Source organism: Delphinapterus leucas, chromosome 2 (assembly GCF_059928025.1).
Source record: "Delphinapterus leucas isolate spDelLeu-1000000601 "Yukka" chromosome 2, BTC_Dleu_Yukka2, whole genome shotgun sequence".
In the NCBI taxonomy this organism is placed as follows: domain Eukaryota; kingdom Metazoa; phylum Chordata; class Mammalia; order Artiodactyla; family Monodontidae; genus Delphinapterus; species Delphinapterus leucas.
The window spans coordinates 38,056,212-38,075,613 of NC_143130.1; the positions used below are offsets into that span (position 1 = coordinate 38,056,212).

General features: G+C 41.7%; 1 protein-coding gene and 1 long non-coding RNA gene across 12 annotated transcripts in view; one reads left to right on the forward strand and one right to left on the reverse strand.

Moving 5' to 3' along the window:
• Window positions 1-2,500: 2,500 nt before the first annotated feature.
• ADAMTSL3 (ADAMTS like 3) overlaps window positions 2,501-19,402 on the reverse strand; it is a 376,368-nt gene continuing 359,466 nt past the window's right edge. The window contains 4 exon segments of the mRNA XM_089906711.1: window positions 2,501-5,443; window positions 6,179-6,410; window positions 13,832-13,932; window positions 17,226-17,430. Of these exon segments, the coding sequence (XP_089762837.1) occupies window positions 5,381-5,443; window positions 6,179-6,410; window positions 13,832-13,932; window positions 17,226-17,430 (601 nt within the window). The 3' untranslated portion in view covers window positions 2,501-5,380.
• Window positions 6,180-19,402, forward strand: part of LOC111164671 (uncharacterized) — a 43,152-nt gene continuing 29,929 nt past the window's right edge. For 10 of the 11 annotated variants that reach the window (XR_016391980.1, XR_016391976.1, XR_016391970.1 and 7 more), the window contains exons 1-2: window positions 6,180-6,404; window positions 6,545-19,338. This is a non-coding gene — a long non-coding RNA (uncharacterized LOC111164671). The remainder of the gene's footprint in view (window positions 6,405-6,544; window positions 19,339-19,402) is intronic. The other variant, XR_016391971.1, reaches the window with a different exon arrangement.

Genomic DNA, 19,402 nt, shown 5'->3' on the forward strand with positions numbered 1-19,402 from the left:
TGGGTTTATCTCTGGGCTTTCTATCCTGTTCCATTGATCTATCTTTTTGTTTTTGTGCCAGTACCATACTGTCTTGATTACTGTAGCTTTGTAGTATAGTCTGAAGTCAGGGAGCCTGATTCCTCCAGCTCCGTTTTTCATTCTCAAGATTGCTTTGGTTATTCGGGGTCTTTTGTGTTTCCATACAAATTGTGAAATTTTTTGTTCTAGTTCTGTGAAAAATGCCAGTGGTAGTTTGATAGGGATTGCATTGAATCTATAGATTGCTTTGGGTAGTAGAGTCATTTTCACAATGTTGATTCTTCCAATCCAAGAACATGGTATATCTCTCCATCTATTTGTATCATCTTTAATTTCTTTCATCAGTGTCTTATAATTTTCTGCATACAGGTCTTTTGTCTCCTTAGGTAGGTTTATTCCTAGATATTTTATTCTTTTTGTTGCAATGGTAAATGGGAGTGTTTTCTTGATTTCACTTTCAGATTTTTCATCATTAGTGTATAGGAATGCCAGAGATTTCTGTGCATTAATTTTGTATCCTGCTACTTTGCCAAATTCATTGATTAGCTCTAGTAGTTTTCTGGTAGCATCTTTAGGATTCTCTATGTATAGTATCATGTTATCTGCAAACAGTGACAGCTTTAATTCTTCTTTTCTGATTTGGATTCCTTTTATTTCCTTGTCTTCTCTGATTGCTGTGGGTAAAACTTCCAAAACTATGTTGAATAAGAGTGGTGAGAGTGGGCAACCTTGTCCTGTTCTTGACCTTAGTGGATATGATTTTAGTTTTTCACCATTGAGGATGATGTTGGCTGTGGGCTTGTCATATATGGCCTTTATTATGTTGAGGAAAGTTCCCTCTATGCCTGCTTTCTGCAGGGTTTTTATTATAAATGGGTGTTGAATTTTGTCAAAAGTTTTCTCTGCATCTATTGAGATGATCATATGGTTTTTCTCCTTCAGTTTGTTAATATGGTTTATCACATTGATATATTTGCGTATATTGAAGAATCCTTGCATTCCTGGAATAAACCCCACTTGATCATGGTGTATCATCCTTTTAATGTGCTGTTGGATTCTGTTTGCTAGTATTTTGTTGAGGATTTTTGCATCTATGTTCATCAGTGATATTGGCCTATAGTTTTCTTTCTTTGTGACATCCTTGTCTGGTTTGGGTATTAAGGTGATGGTGGCCTCGTAGAAGGAATTTGGGAGTGTTCCTCCCTCTGCTATATTTTGGAAGAGTTTGAGAAGGATAGGTGTTAGCTCTTCTCTAAATGTTTGATAGAATTTGCCTGTGAAGCCATCTGGTCCTGGGCTTTTGTTTGTTGGAAGATTTTTAATCACAGTTTCAATTTCAGTGCTTGTGATTGGTCTGTTCATATTTTCTATTTCTTCCTGATTCAGTCTTGGCAGGTTGTGCATTTCTAAGAATTTGTCCATAGGTAGTATGCTTTGAGCAGCAAAGTAATGATAGTGTTGGATTTCACCCCCTAAATATATATCTATATATAGATATAGACATCTATATCTATAACTATAGATATCTAGATATATATGCATCCCCTGGAGTCCATGTGCATATACATAAAGTGAATAAATGGGGAAGCAGGGACAACTCTTCCCTTCCAAAGGATTCCAATTAGTAAAAGTAGACAGAGTGAAGAAAATAGAAGGTTACAATTAGAACATCTTCGTAATAATTGTTGTAGGCACAATCCACAGTGGACGCTACAATTAAGGGGCAGTACTTTAAGCAGCAGCAGAATATCTACACAGTGTTGAAGTATTGCCTCTACAATAAGTATTTATTAATTACAAAGATAAAAATAGCAACTTAATAGACAAGAAACTTGGCAGAAACTACCTGAACCAAGGATCAAGTCACTTGTAATAGGACTTACTGACATATTGTTCCCCCTGATAGTATGCATTAAGAAGGGCAATAATGTATAACCTCACTCTCATCTTGAGAAAACACTAGATAACCCCAGCTCGAGAGACATTCTGTAAAACCTCTAGCCAGTGTCATGGTCAAAAGTGTCAAGGTCATGAAAGACAAGAAGAAATTTGAGGAAGCATCACACATTGGAGGAGGCTAGAGAGGCAAGGCAACAAAACACAATGTGGGATCCTGGATTAGAACTCGGGCAGAATAAAGGACAATAGTGGAAAAATGGTAAAATCCCAAAATGCTGATATGTAAAAGACAGAATATTTGGGATTTCATCACACTGTACATGAGAGTGGACCCAAGCCTTACATTAGTGTTTAGATTGTAAAATCTGGAGTTTTTCGGTGTCCTTGCATAGTTACTAAAGATTACAAAATATTTCAAACTGCCAAGAAAATAGAGGGAATTTCCTAGAAAAATTTATCTGAGTTGGAAATAAAGTTGTAACTTTTCCACTGTCCCGATAATGCTGTCCACTCCTTGTAACCTACATAGGCCTTAGAGAAGGAAGGAAGGGAGGGAGGGAGGGAAGGAAGGGGAAAGAGGGAATGAGTCAAGGAGAGAAGGAAGAAAGGACAGAAGGAAGGAAAGAAAGAAAAGGACAGAAGGAAGTACACTGTTGAGATATCTGAGGTGTCCCATTGCTTATCTTCTGTGTGGCTCAGCCTCATTAGGTTAACACAGTCTTACAAGTTACTGTAAAATGGTTGATTTTTGTCTTCATCAAGTGACCTTGGAAACTCCAAGGCCTGTAGCAAATGAAGGGGAATTTCAATTCCAGCACCACGAAAGTTTTCTAGAAAGACTCACTGCTAATCTTGAAGCACTATACACTTGACCCTTGCACAGTGTGGGAGTCGGGGCGCCACCCTTCCCCGCCATGGAAAATCCACGTATAACGTGTAGTTGGCCCCCCGTATCCGAGGTTCCACATCCACATATTCAACCAACCTTGGATAGTGCAGTATTTACTAGTCATAGAAATCTGTGTATAAGTGGACGCAAGCAGTTCAAACCCATCAACTGTATAAGAGAAGAAAGCTATTAAAAGCGGTTACTCACCAACCGCTGCTAAAAAGTCTCTCTGTGCAGACATCTCAAATCCATCACTAACCTCCTCACAATAGCCAGAAATAAAAGTGTGCTAGTGCCTCCTGCTCCTGCTCTCCCAGCTACCACCCGCTTCCACACCTGCTTCAGGCTGTCCTGCCCTTGACATTCTTTTAGGTGTGATTGATTCACAGGACGTAAATGACTGGGATGAGGCACTGAGAGTGAATCTCTGTGTGATCCGCTCTGAATCCTGTAACCCACACCCCAAAGACAGCCCAGGGCACTGAGCCCAGCAGGGTTGCTCCTAGACTCAGAGAGGCAGCCAAGGTGACCATACCCAAGGCCACCAAAACCCGAATGCAAATAAGTCACCTGCCTTTGTAAGGATGCCACTGAATAATCAAAGTACATTTATTTCTGAATTCCTAGTCAGGATTGTGAAAGAGAAACAGTAACTCTTAGGTGATAGAAACAGTAGTAAAATACAGTACACAGGAAGGTCATTTGAATGATAACAAGACAAAAGGTACAACAGCAAATGAAAAATAGCAACTTTAAATACAAAGTGAAGCAGTTTAATAAGAAATTTTGTCAATCAGAAAAATACATGTCCCCTGTCTTTATTACATACTGTACAAAATAAAATATTGCACCTTTAAGTCATATAATAAATATATACAAAGAGTATTGTACAAATGATCTCTCTCTTAATTTAAAAAGCCTTCAACTATCACATGTGGTTGATGATGAACAGCTCCCAGGCTGGTGTGTCCTCGTCACGTTCCCGCACCCATTCCCAACCACCAAACCCTCCACGTACAGTAGTGCTCATCCCAGTGTCAGTGAGGCTGCAGTTGGAACAAGAGACCTGGTGCTCAGGATATGGCAGAGAGACTCAGCAAGCTTGTCCACAGACAAATCCAAAGCCAGAACGCACTGCTCACTTATGAGTGACCAGGGACTAGGGCCAGCACACCTGCTTCAGTTAACTTTGCTGCCGACAGCCTATAGGCAACATGCGCACAGGCAGCTGGGACCCCGAATAAAGAAGTATGACCCCTTATATGGGGTTGTGTGCCATCCAAAGCCATAACTGCTAGTATGTAAGATAAGAGCCCCCTAACCAAATCAGCTTTAGAACTTACAATTAAATACTAGTTCCCAACTCCTTCCGCAGCAACATCTTCTCCAAACTTTACCTCCACCCTGACGCCGTCACTAATGCCAGCATTGGCACGATCCAAACCCAAACCAATTCTGACCTAACCCTAGTCCATAAAGCCAACTCTAGCCTTAACAATAAGTGAACCTCCATTTCTCTCACCTAACCCAAGGCTAAAACTAAAATGAACCCTAAACTTAGTCACCAAATGCTAACTCTTAACTTCTCATCCTAACTGTACCTTCCAGCCTAATGCTAATTCGCTTTGGATTTACTGACAGATCAGTTCAAATTAAAACAGTTATTTACTGTAAACAGCTCTTTTCAGCTATCATGTTTCATAGTTAGATTACTTTCTCATAATTTTTCCAAAATAAAAATCCTTAGGAATACTACCTTATGCATAAATTCAGTCTAACAAGGCTTTGGTTTTTCTGTGTGCAAGAGAATAGTGCTGAGAAAAATCTCATACACAGCTCTTAAAAGAACGCTTTGAATATACTTCAAAATCAGTAGAAGAGGTTAACTTTCCATCTCCTTTAATTTCCAAGATGCCTCATTTGGTCACAGATCGATTTCCATAGTTGCAAGAACGGCAGCAGTGTTTACTCAGTGTTTTCTTCCCTAAGTTCTCTAAGAGCAAGGAAAAGATGCCATTCCCCCAGGATGTCTGGATCAGTCAGGGTCACAAGCCTGTCCAGAGTGATTGTCTGCTTTTCACAGACTAAACGTAAGGGTCCATAAAAATACCATTAGAGCCAACATCTTAACAACTACTGGCCAGAGCTTCTAAAATGTAAATACCTTATAAACCTGTTGCAACCCTAAAACTGAGAGAAGTCATCAGTTGCCGTGTTTCTCAAGCCTTCAGGATGTCGTACTCTCTACTAGTCTATAAATCACAGGAAGAGGCAGCTCGTGACAATGCACAGGTGATCTTGGTGATTTCCTGATTAGAAGGACAGGACGAGGTCCCACGTGCAATGGTGTGCCTGCTGCAGTATTTTATGTTAGTCCTGGAACATATCATTTAAAAGAGTTGGAATTAAAAACCGGCCATGGGGAAATGACAGTCCCAAATTTTAACAGTGGTGATTTCTTCTGTCTGATTGTAGAATCTAGAGGGGTTTTTTCTGTAAAGAAATACGTGTCTTTGTGCCAGCTACATGAGGAAGAGAGCTTTTACATTTTGTTTCATCTTCCCAGTGGCATTAGGACCCCCTAAAAGTTTTATCCTTCTTTACACGACTGACAGCACCTTTGTTTGTAGAGGTCTAGCGAACACAAATTAAGATGCTTTACAAACGTACAGTAGTGAGTTGTGTCTGTGCAGCCTCCTGCAGAAAAAAAAAAAAAAAATATATATATATATATCCATTTAACACATAGCTCATTAGAGACCTAGTTTAAAAGGAAGTACATGATTTTATGAAAAGCAGAAACTGAGATCACAGGGGGAAGCGAAGAAGCTCGGCTTGGGTTAGGGCCACTGCTTGGCACTGGAGTCAGAAGTGCCCTGGACTCACTTCTTAGCTGGGCCATGTGGCTTCTCGATGCCCTCAGGGGACATCACAGCCCTTCAGGCCACCTGCTCCTCCCAGTGCTGACAGCAGCACTAGCTTCTGGGGTGTCATGAACCCCAGGGAAAACTTATCAAAGCAATGGACCTCTCCCTAGAAAAATATATATGATTACATTTCCCACATAACTTCAGGGCATTTACACACCTGCCCAATCCCATCCAAGGAAGCCTTGTCTGAGGGGCTGAAACTCCAAGGCAGAAAGAAGCTGTGGAGAGGCTCGCAGTGCTTGTTAGAAGGCCACCGACCACGCTACTCAGTCAACTATTTTCTTCTCTAAAGGACACCAAGTTGCACCCACATCAAAGCAGCTAATCTCCTGATGTCCCAAGATACCACATCCGTTCAGAATGGCCCTGTGGACGAGACCCTGACAAGGTTGGCTCCATGCGGTCCAGTTTGCACAAGGCTTCGGGGTGGTTGCAATACCTGAGAGGGGTACGTACTATCACAGGAAGGCCCCAGGCAGTGCCGCCAGGAAGAGGGTTTCTTTCCCGGCTCACAGCGTCTCTCAGCCACCGTCTTGCAGCTCCTCGTGTGGACACAGTCCACCTTCCTAGACTGGAAGCCCTGACCACAGGCTGACGTACAGGGCCTCCAAGGGCCTGCGTGCCAACATGTGTCACAAGCCCACGACGAGCAGTTCCTCCAAAAGGTGGGTCTGAAATGAGAAAAACAAACAAAAAGGTGGACAATGGGAGAAAGTGGGGTGTCACTTCTTGCTGGGATCAAGCCTTTTACTGTACTGTACTTTCAGTATAGCAAAGGCTTGACAATTACGACCTTATTCAACAGGAAACTCATCTGCATTGTTCCTGGCTGACTAAGCAAGTGGTGGAGGAATCACAACCTCAACAGAGGCAAGCAAACCACGTGTTTCCGTGAGCCTCCGGCACCACATCAAGGCGCGCACCTCAAAAGACACACTCTCCTGATGAGCTGGAGCAGATCGATTTAGACAAGGAAGAGAAGAATGACACATTTGTTAACTGTAAGCTCCGTTTATATAAGCACTTGAAATATATTCTGGTATGAGTCTGAATTTGTGAGCAATCTTCTCTGCTAAGAGGAGTGCTCTAGTTTACATTTAGGACACACTATAACTCGTAGTGAGAGCTAAAAAAGACCTTTTGGGAAGAGGGATCTCTTTCTAGCCTCCTTACTCTTTAAAACAGAACAGAAAGTTAATGCCCTCTGTTTTGTTGTTGTCAAAAAGGGTCCACTGTACGTGTATATTTATTTGACAACCATGTGCCAGAGAATTTTCCAAATACTTTACATAGATTGACTCCTTTAATCCTCACAACTACCCTACACTTAATTTTTTAATTGAAGCATCGTTGATTTACTATATTATATTAGCTTCAGGTGTACAGCATAGTGATTCAATACTTCTATACTTTATACTCCATTTAAAGTTATTATAAAATACTGACTATATTCCCTGTGCTGCGCATTACATCCTTGTACCTTGTTTATTTTATACCAACTGGTTGATACCTCTCAGTCTCTTAGCCCTGTCTTGCCCGTCCTCCATGCCTTTCCCCCCCGGGTAACCACTAGTTTGTCTCTGTATCTATGAGTCTGTTTCTGTTATAGTCATTCGTTTTATTTTTTAGATTCCACGTATAAGTGACAGCATATGTATGATATTTGTCTTTCTCTGTCTGACTTTCTTCTCTAAGCATATATACACTCCAGGTCTATCCGTGTTGTTGCAAATGGCAAAATCTCATTTTTTATGGCTGAGTAATATTTCACTGTATATGTACCACATCTCCTTTATCCATTCATCTGTTGATGGCTACTTAAGTTGTTTCCATATCTTTCCATATCTATTATAAATAATGCTGCTCCGAAAATTGGGATGCATATATCTTTTTTTTTTTTTTTTTGCGGTACGCGGGCCTCTCACTGTTGTGGCCTCTCCCGTTGCGGAGCACAGGCTCCGGACGCGCAGGCTCAGCGGCCATGGCTCACGGGCCCAGCCGCTCCGTGGCATGTGGGATCTTCCCGGGCCGGGGCACGAACCCGTGTCCCCTGCATCGGCAGGTGGACTCTCAACCACTGTGCCACCGGGGAAGCCCAATCTTTTTGAATTTGTGTTTTCATTTTCTTCAGGTTTATACCCAGGAGTGGAATTGCTATATCATCTGGTAGTTCTCTTTTTAACTTTTTAAGGAACCTCTATACTGTTTTCCATAGTGGCCGCACTAACTGACATTCCCACTAACAGTGTACAAGTGTTCCCTTTTCCCATCCTCAGCAGCATTTATTATTTGCTGTCTTTTTGACAACAGATACTCTGACAGGTGTGAGGTGATAGTTCATCCTGGTTTTGATATGCATTTCCCTGCTGATTAGTGATGTTCAGCACCTTTTCATGTGCCTGTTGGATGCCCTCTGATTTTTGAACAGGTATTTACCCTGGAGGGTGAGCCACCTTAGTGGGCCCACTTTGGGGGTATCTGCTCTTGTTCCCTCACGCAGGGTTCCTGGAACTGATGTACTTGTACCACATGAGAGTGTTTCCCCATCCCCTCAGATGACGGGAAGAGGGCCCTGACCTGAGCTGCTTCAATCGCTGTCTTTCTCCCAGGAACTTGGAAGCTGCTGGAACAAGACATATAAACCTGAAGGCTGGAGTAGTGGTGGCCGTGCTCTGCCACATGGGCCAGAGAAGTAGAATAAAATGACATTCAGAAAGAACAAAGAATGAAGCAGAAACACACAGAGCTGCAGAGCTGAGAGGAGAAATAACTCATTTCTTGGTTACAGTCCTTCCTGAGGTCTCACAGCATTATCCCTTTGGATCGAGACATTTTTTTGTGTTCCTATAAAAGGCTCCCTATCAGCGCACATAGTCCATAAGGAGTGTTGAAACACCACTGGAAATGTAATACGGTGGAGAAAATTCTGATCACCTGAACTGCTCTAAGAGACTATTACACATAGTTGGAAGCAATACTTTGATTAGCCAGTAGGGGGAGACTCTATCAAAGGGTTTACTTAATACTGTCCCATCAAACTGTTTATAAGATTTGTAAGAGGAAAAGGGATGAGGGTGTCCTGTTATGTTAACTGCAGGGTTTTTGTTTTCTCCAGTGGGTATGAAGCTTAGGGGGCCAAAAGTCGAGTTGCTTTGGACAAGAGGGCAGAGACTGAGTACTCTTCAGCCATCCCCTATGCAGAGATCAGCTTTTCTACTGAAAACAGTTGAACAAATATTCCAAGGATACTCAAAGAAGACATTTTAAAAGATACCAAATTGTTCTGAGAATGGTGGTCCTATCTTAATAAGAACTCTCCCACCCTCTTTGTATAACTCATTCCAGGTTGACTTTTGTTGTTTCCAGCCCAAAGGACCTTAACTAATACAGCCTCTTTTTCTGCTTTGTTAGAAGACAGGGCCAGTGGGAAGTCAGAAGAAACTATTTAGCTTCCTAAATATGAAAGGTGAGGGGGGCGCAAGGAGCTAGAGACCAAGGCAGATGCTGAAACCCAAGAGGCTGGTCATTGAGGACCCAGTAAAAGAATGCAAGATCGGTCCAGCAGAGAGCATCACTTCCTTCCGGGCAGGGATGGGACTGGGGATGGGGATGCCTGAGCTAGGGGGACACAGTCTGGGCACCAACACTGTGCACACAATTGGAACTCGTGTTTTTCTATGCAAAACATGAAAGTAGAAATGGCAGCAGAAATCATAACAGTAACCCTGTTTCTACTAGTCTTTCTTAATTTCTCATTCCTATTCAGTCCAGCTCTGCTCCTACCTCAAATAACCCGTTTCATCATCAGCCAGATGGAACTACTGATTCTGTAGGGCAGTAGATTTCAAGTCTGGCTTACTATCAGAGGTATGTAGGCAGCTTTAAAAAGACATAGATTAGGAAAGAATTAAAAACAAAAGACAAACAAACGAAGAAAAGAGATACAGATTGCCAGGTTCCACTCCTCCCCAAGATTCTAATTCATTAAGTCCCAGTTGAGGCCCAAGAATCTTTAAAGAAACTTCCCAGGGAATTCTGACTCATGGCTGAGGTTAGGAATTACCTCTTTGGGGAACAAACTCTCTGGGTCCTCCAGCACGTCCTCAGATCCCTGTGTTGTCTTCTTGCCATAATGTGGGCTAGTTTACCCTGATAATTCTCACTCCCTTTATAACTCTTTTCAGTGGAAGCCACACCTCCCAAACCCTTCCCAGGGCCAATAATAGAGGCTAGCAGATGACCTGCTCACCGTTTCTCTACCAGTGGCCACTAACAATGTTACTCCTTGTAACACACCCTCTAATATTTACTGAGGCCGTACTATGGCAACTGGGGGTCTCCAGCCCACCCACTGCATTGTAAAGTGAGATCTAGTACCTCACCTACCTTCAGCGAGCTCACAGGAAGCATGCCCAGTCAGCAGAAGAGGTCTGTGGGGGAAAATGAGGCCAGAAAACTGCAAAAGAGACCCACAGAAGCTCTCTAAAGTAACCTAGTCCTTCTTCCATAAACCACCAGATATTTGGGGAAAATTAACAGCATGAAAGAAAAGTACTAGTACACTAGTACTAAAAGCTGAACAGCCAACCCTGCAGGAAGCAGAAACAATAGAGAAAATGAAAGGCAACTTTACTCTTTTCCCCCTTCAGGTCTAGGAATTTTTCTTCTATTACTTCTTTTATGTCTACCCTTTCAGTTCATTTCCATATCTCTTTCTCTAAAACCCCACTTAATCAGATATCCTCGTGATAGATCCTTCCATGCCTTTTATCCTTTCTATTCATTTTTTGCTTCTTGTTTTGGTTGGAAAGTTCATGGCGTACCCGAGGGACTGAAAGAAGGACAGTGGCTGGAAGAGTGAGACAGACTGAGGTCTCGAATGAGGGTGTGCAGGGAAGTAGGACTTGACCGTGCAATATTTTATAGGGCACACTGTGGATTTTAGTCAACCTTTTCCCTAAGAGCAAGTGAAGCCTCTAAAGTGATGTTAATCTAGCAGGAAGATGGGGTGTGGTGGTGGTATGATCAGATTTGCATTTTGGAAAAGATTACTCTGGCTGCAGTAGGGAGACTGGGTTGGAAAGGAGCATGGATGGGTGGAGGGAGACCAGTTGGATGGCTTGGCCAGGGGTGATGGTGGTAAAGATGGAAAAAGGTGGATGGGTTGGAGAAAAAATACAAAGAGCCAAAAGTCCTGTAAAAAGTAACCAGAAAAGTACAAATTACAATAAGATATTTCATCCATCAGATTGGCAAAATTTTTAAAATACTGAAAAACCTATATAAAGTTGACGAAAAGGGGGACTCTCATATACTGTTGGTGTAGACATTTTGATGGTTATTTAGTAGTGTCCAAATGAGCATGTCTGTCAATTCAAGTCCATATCTAAAATTTATCCCATAAGAATATTACCCTTTGTGCATAAAGATGTTCCGGATGTTTACAGAAGCATTTGTTTGTAATAGCAAAAAAATTGGAAACAATCAAATGTCCATTAGCAATGGAGTGAGGTAACATTAAGTACAACAATTCAAAAGAATAAAGTGACTCGTGTACTTGGATGGGAAATAGCTCTATAATGTATTGATAAGCAGAAAAAACAAGTTTCAGAAAAATATATCCAGTATGTTATAAAGAAAGCTCAAACCACGTAGGTGTTTGTAATATAAATATATCTTTGAGCGTGCAAAGTAAAACATCTGGGATGATACCTATCAATCTGTGTGTGGTCTCCATCTTCCGAACAAAACTGGAAACTGGGTTTTCTGTTGAGAATAAGGGCAGCTGTTCCAGACATTTTCCATTCGAGGAGAATGGTTCTGGCTGGAATTGTTTTGGGAATAGGAAATGCAGCTGACCCTACATTGCCAAACCTTACTGAAGGCTCAAAATAGAAACAGAGCCAGTTGTCAAGGTCATCTCATTTTCTCCAGCAAGACACAGGATGTGGAGGAGGAAGGAAGAGCCATAGAGTGAGCATCTTCTATGACCAAGGCTGCTTAAGTGCTTCACACTAAACCAATTAATCAAAGCTTCCCCCAAACAAGATAACCTACAGACTAGGAGAAAATATTTGCAAATGATGCGACCGACAAGGGCTTGATTTCCAGGATAAAGTAAGAGCTCACACAACTCAACAACAACAACAAAAAAAACAGAAAACCCTATCCAAAAATGGGCAGAAGACCTAAACAGACGTTTGTCCAAAGAATACAGATAGCCAATAGGCACATGAAAAGATGCTCAACATCGCTAATTATTAGAGAAATGCAAATCAAAACTATAATGAGGTACCACCTCACACCAGTCAGGATGGCCAACATTAAAACATCTACAAATAACAAATGCTGGAGAGGGTGCAGAGAAAAGGGAACCCTCTTACCCTGTTTGTGGGAATGTAAGGTGGTGCAGCCATTGTGGAAGACAGTATGGAGGTTCCTCAGAAAACTAAAAATAGAATTACCATGTGATCCAGCAATCCTACTCCCAGGCATATATGCGGAGAAAACTGTAATTCAAAAAGATACATGCACCCAATAGCCAAGACATGGAAACAACCTAAGTGTCCACTGACAGATGAATGGATAAAGAAGATGTACCTATATACAATGGAATACTACACAGCCATAAAAAGAATGAAATCATGCCATTTGCACCAACATGGATGCAACAAGAGATTATCATACTAAGTGAAGTAAGTCAGAAAGAGAAAGACAAATACCATACGATATCACTTATGTGTGGAATCTAAAATATGACACAGGGCTTCCCTGGTGGCGCAGTGGTTGAGAGTCCGCCTGCCGATGCAGGGGACACGGGTTCGTGCCCCGGTCCAGGAAGATCCCACATGCTGCGGAGCGGCTGGGCCCGTGAGCCATGGCTGCTGAGCCTGCGCGTCCGGAGCCTGTGCTCCGCAACGGGGGAGGCCACAACAGTGAGAGGCCCGTGTACTGCCAAAAAATAAAATAAAATAAAGTAAAATAAAATACAACACAAATGAACCTGTCTTTCAAACAGAAACAGAATCACGGACATAAGAGAATAGACTGGTGGTTGCCAAGGGGGAGGAGGTTGAGGGAGGGATGGAGTGGAAGGCTGGTGTGAGCAGATGTAAGTTTTTATATATAATGGATAGACAGTAAGGTCCTACTGTATAGCACAGAGAACTATATTCAATATTCTATGATAAGCCATAATGGAAAAGACTATTTAAAAAAAAGAATGTCTATATGTCTATAACTGAATCACTTTGCTGTACAGCAGAAATTAACACAACATTGTAAATCAACTCTACTTCAATTAAAAAAAAAACCTAGCATAATTTCACACCGACAATAATACCCCATTGTGCAGACTAGGAGGTTAGGTAGTCCAAGGTTACACAAGAAGAGAGTGGTAGAACTCCAAATTTCCCCATTAGTGTGCCCTCTTGGCTTTCTCCTCACTTTCTTTGGCTGGAGCACGCTCCTCTGGGGTGGTGGAGTCGCCAGACGGAAGGGGTCTGGGTGACCTCTGAGTGACCTCAGGGAACAAAGTTCTTCTACCCCTAAATCATCTATCAGCTCAGACTTTCATGAAAGAGGGAAGCATTTTTTTTCTTGTGTAAGCCCCTTAACAAGATAAAAGTTAATTTTATTCTCTGCTAAAGTAAATTTTATTCTCTGCTAATAACGTTGGACGTTATTCTGTGCCAACGTCCTAATCAGTTTCTAAACAAAGGAATAATGTAGTTCATAGAAAACACTAGGTTACAGATTTAATCTGTAAGCCTAAATGAAATATTATTAGGCTTCATCAACTTTGTATATAGAGGGAAAAATACCTGTCTATTCTCAATGCTACTTTTTCCTTTCTCTTTGGGGTGTCTCTATATGTTGAACATCCAAATAATGTGTGATGATAAATAGTACATGTTAATGAGTATTTTGGTGTAATACATACTATTGAGGATGGCACCATGAGAAATCATAATTTAGTAGGAACTGTCCATTATGAGAGGTGGCATAGAGGACAGATGATGCCACTTTCAGGCGGTCATAGTCACTACTGAGGTGGCAGAGGTTGTGTGCTGCCCTAGGGCGGGGCCGGTACCTCCTGTCATCACAGCCGGACTCAGAACGGTTGGGGTGTTGACAAATTATATGATGCTGCTGCTGCATCCTCACAGCGCGACCCAGGCAACGTCCAGGACACTGGAACAAAAGCACAATGCAGTATAAACAACACTGGGAGCTCATGCATGCTGGGGTTCCAAAACCATGTGCTGCGGCGGCATTGCTAAGGACTAGCTACAGGGGATCAGCTGTACCCGAGGGAAGTTAGGGAGGATGTAAGCCCAGCTCTAAGGACCAGACAGCCCTCCTTCAGAGCCAGAAGTTTCCTTTCCTTCTCTTTTCCCCCAGAAACTTAGACCACCTCTGGGCAGAAGGGGAAAGGACAGGGCCAATCTGTAATTGACCAGGCTTAGGTTCAGAAATGACTGTGCTTAAATCCATAAGCCATGGGCAAGTTTGGGTTTTCCTGCTTAGAGCAAAAATGAAGGCTATGTGTTGAGGTGAGTTCAATTACAGAAAAAAAATATTTTGACATGCAGTTCTTAAATTTTTCTGTACTCATAACACCTATTAATTTTTCTTGTAATTTGTTTTATGCTTGAAAAGGTCTTTCCCATCCTGATAGTTCTAGTCCAGTTTAATTACTTTTACACTGAGCACTTTAATCAAGTCAGAATTTATTCTGATGTACGCCGTGAGTTTGGGCTCTCATTTTACTTGTTTTTCTTACATTAGTTGACCAATTTCCCTCATACAATCTTTTTTTTTTCCTAACAACAATATTGTGATATAATTCACATACTGTACAAGTCACTGTTTAACGTATACAATTTAATGGTTTTTAGAGTTGTGCAACCGTCACCACAATCAATTTTAAGACATTATCACCATCCCCAAAAGAAACCCTTTAGCATCTACTCCCAATTCCTCCCATGGCCTCCCCCCTCAGGCCTAGACAGCTGTTCAGCTACATTTTTCTCTAGAGATTTACCTATTGTAGACACTTCATATAAATAGAATCATACAATATGTGGTCTTTTGTGTCTGCCTTCCCTCCCTGACCATAATGTCTTTAAGGTTCATCACCTTGTAATACATATTAGTAGTTTATTCTTTTTAATGGCCAGATGATATTCCATTGTACAAATACACCACATCTATCTGTCAGTTATTTCCAATTTTTGGAGTTTTATTATGGGTTTCACTTGAGTTATTCCCACTCTTTGGTTCTTATAAATAATGCTGCTATGAACATTCACGTACAGGTTCTTCTGTGAACCTGTTTTCATTTCTCTTCGGTACATACCGAGGAGTAGAATTACTGGGTCATATGGTAACCCATACATTTAACCTTTTGAAGAACTGTCAGACTGTTTTCCAAAGTGGCTAGACCATTTTTCATTCCCGCTTGCAAAGTATTAAGGTTCCAATTTCTCCATGTCCCCATCAACACTTACTACTATCTCTCTTTCTGATTAGCATTTCCCTAATGAATAATGATGCTAAGTTTCTTTTCCTGTTCTTATTGGCCGTTTGTAAGTCTTCATTGGAGAAATGTCTATTCAGATCCTTTTCAATATTTTAATTAGTTTATTTGTGTTTTTATTATTGAGTTTGTTCTTTATACATTTTAGAAACAAGTTCCCTTTCATATATATGATTTTAAAATACTTTCTCCCACTCTGTGGGCTGTCCACTTTCTTGATCATGTCCTTCGTAGCAAAACAAGTTTTTAATTTTGATGTGGTCCAATTTATTTTTGTTGTTGTTGTGGCTTATGTTTTGGTGTCATATCGAAGAAACCATCTCCTAATCCAAAGCATGAAGATTTATGGCTAAATTTTCTTCCAGGAGCTTTATTGTTTTAGCTCTTGAGTTTAGATCTCTGATAAATTTTGACTTAATTTTTTGTATATGTTGTAGGCTAGGAATCCAAGTTCTTTCTTTTGTATGTGGCTATTCAGTTGTCCTGCACCATTTGTTGAGGAGATTATTCTTTCCCCATTGAATGGTCTTGTCACCTTTGCAGAAAATCAGCTGACATAAATACATGGATTTATCTCCAGACTTTCAACTCTCTTTCATCAATCTATGTGTCTATGCTACACGAGTACCACACTCTCATGATTATTACAGTTTTGTAGTAAGTTTTGAAACTGAGAAGTCTGAGCCCTCCAACTTTGTTCTTTTTCTAGATTGTTCTGGCTATTCTGGGTCCTTTATATTTCCATATGAATTTTAGGATCAGCTTGTCAATTTCTGCAAAGAAGCTGGGATTTTGAAAGGGATTGTGTTGAATCTGTAGATCAGCTTGGGGAGTACTGTCATCTGAATAACATTAAGTCTTTTGATCCATAAATATAGGATGTCTTTTCATTATTTAGATCTTCTTTAATGTCTGGAAAAATAAACTTTCTGTAGTTTTATACTATTTATTTTTTTTGAACTATTCTTCCCTCTATGATGAGCTGGAACTTGATATTAAAACACCTTTGTTGCAAGCTTCCCAGCAAGAGGCATCATAATAAAGTGAGCCCATCTGAACCCCCTCAATCCCCACCTGGGTGAAACTTCAGAGACTGGACTGTCATTCCTGGGGCACGTCTACCCTCCCCCACTCTTCTGTCTTCCGTGTTGGTGGGGGAGGGGGATAGTTCTTGTTCGAAGAAATCGTTGGTTCTGCCAATTCTAGTTAACAAACTTGATGCTCCAGAAAGATGTATCACACTCTGCTTTCCATCATCCCTGCACAGAACTGGGGCTGTGCATTTTCCAGTTAGACAAGTGTGTAGCCATGTAGTGCTTGGAGTTAATCAGAACAACTAAAGGGGAAAATGACCTAAGAGAATTAGCACAATGACTCCCAGCAGCAACAACTGCTGCACTGCAGGGCAGAAATGCAGGAAGTGTGAAGTACCTTCCTGCACTAACATTACCGAACATTTTCAGAAGGGCCGAGGGGAACTTTTGGTCCCTGCAGCCTGTGTTAATTACAACAGAGAGGCCCATGAAAGGATAAGAAGGTCCCGTGAACCAGCCTGTGCGCGGTGTGGTAAGGTCCCTGTGCAGCTGAGTTTCACGACTGTCACGCAGCAGTTGGGCTCTCCTCTTCCCCCGTGCGGAGGGGCCCTGATGCATGGGTTTATTTTATTTTTTTTGATGTACACCATTTTAAAAGTCTTTATTGAATTTGTTACAATATTCCTTCTGTTTTATGTTTTGGTTCTTTGGCCGCGAAGCACGTGGGATCTTGGTCCCCGACGAGGGATCCAACCCGCACCCTCTGCACTGGAAGGCAAAATCTTAACCACTGGACCACCAGGGAAGTCTCTTTTTTAATTTTATTTTTTTGATGCATGGGTTTCACCACAGGGAGTGTATGATTATAGTAGATGATCATACTTTCAAAACACTAGATTTGTCAGCATTACCTGGTTCCCTGGTTCAATAAGCCCTGGAACACACGGGTGACTGGAGCAGGGGCTTCTTCCCAGAGGCCTCTCTCTGGGGGCACATGCTCTCGGAGGCATCACCTGTACAGTTCCATTGGCTCTTGTCCGCTTACAGGTCACTTGCCGACTGCGGAATCCTTCACCGCAAGACACAGAGCACTCTGACCACGTGCCCGTGAACCACCTAAGAACAAAAACTACAGGAGCTTAGTAAGGACTGGTAGGACAGATCCAACAGGGAGTGCCTTCCAAAGGAAAAATTGATCCTAAGATGATGACTGTTTCAGGGCCCTCACACGTCTCTCTGGGAATGGGCAGCAGCACAGATAACTCCCAGCCATATGCTCAGATTTTCTTTTACTCAGAGAAGCAACAGAATCACCACGTAGAGACAACCAACATAGGGGTGGGATAGAGCCGTCTTCAAGTAGGTAAGGAGCCATGACTTGTGTGGCTTCATAGAGTACAGCTAGGGCAAAATTAGGTGGAAACTTCAAAAAGGTGGATTTCAACTCACTGAAAGCAAAGGGAATATTACTAAGTATTACTAAATCACCTATGTGCTCTTTGTGCTCTGAGACATTCGCATGTTTTCTAATGTAATTGTCATCTTGTTCCCATTCTTGCAATGAAGACAGCGATGTCCACAGGGTTAAATAGCTATGGTCCCATAACTAACATGCCAAGAAAGCTGGGACTGCTTCTAGATTTATCTGACCCTAAAGTTCATAATGATTATGGGAGACTGAACTTGGAAGTGGACACCTTGGAGATATTGGGTGCTCTGTCACTCATGATGTTCGAGCTGCCACCAGGATACTGAAGAGTAGGGGTTCCTAACCTGAGCCCCATTGTTCTGCAAGGGAACCATGGACTTGGATGGGAAAAGGATTACATCTTCATTGCCACTAAGCTCTAACGGCAATTGAGTATTGCCTTCAATTGTAAAAATGTAGGCAACAACGTCTAGTAGTAATAGCAATACCTGTGATTTTGTTAGCAATAGAAGTCATAGCTGCTTTCACATGACATGAAAATTGTGGCAGGCATCCAAAACAGCAGTTATATTCATCACCATTTCAAAATCAATTGTACTAGTAGATCCTATTATTTAGTGTGTTAACAGAGAAGCAAATTTCCTATTACATCACACATTTAAAACTACTTCAGTAACTATATTTCAATATAATTAATTGGATTCCTCTGTAGTCAAGTATATTTTATTTTTATAGATTTAAAACCCTTGATTGAGAAGGGAGCCATAGGCTTCTCTTGACTACGTAGGGATCCGTGGCACTGAAATGTGAAGGACCCCTGACGTAGAGGGATCTAGGGTTAGATGATCTCTACTGTTTCTTCTAGGTATGAAAGTGTATGACTCTGTTTTTTCTAGGAGTGGCTACAGGCTTGAGAGTACTTAATAAATAAGGATAAATTTCCCAATGTGAATTCTCATTGTGAGAATCAACAATTGATATAAACCAGTTTTCTTGGATCAAATTCCTCCTAGTTATTCTAGCATCAGTTTGCTGCTTCCTGAGGGACAGATGACTCTTGCACAAGCTCTTCCTTTGAAGGATAGGAAGAGCTCGTGCAAGAGTCAAGGTGCCTACGGCACTGCAAGAGAGGTCAAGGTGCCCACGGTATCCACGGCTCTTCTAATAACGTGTTCCGAGGCATCTCTTTTGTTTCACGGTGTGACCATGCCTCCCACTTCTCCTCCAAGGCACAGATCATGGATCCGGGGTGGGCATTTGCACAGAGCAGTGAGCTGTACAACATTATGTACACCTCCGATTCCTCCTCAGTAAAATGAGGTTGATTAATAATGTCTGCCTCACAGGTTTGTGCTCAGTAAGTATCACTACTGTTTGGTTTTTGTCTTGGTTTTTTTTTTGTTTGTTTTTACTGTGAATTTTGGCATTGTGAACTAAAATATTGCCTGCCATGTCAGTAAACAAAGGATGTTGCAGCCATCAAGCCATCACATTACAGCTGCCCTGACGGTGCACCACCCCGAGGAGACTCAGGATGAGAAAGCACAGGACACTGGCCCCAGATAGTGGAGGTGCACATCAAAGGAATGATTTCGGTAAGCCCAGACTCTTGCACCTTCCTATACAGACAAAGGCGCTAAATTCCTTAACTTGAGATAG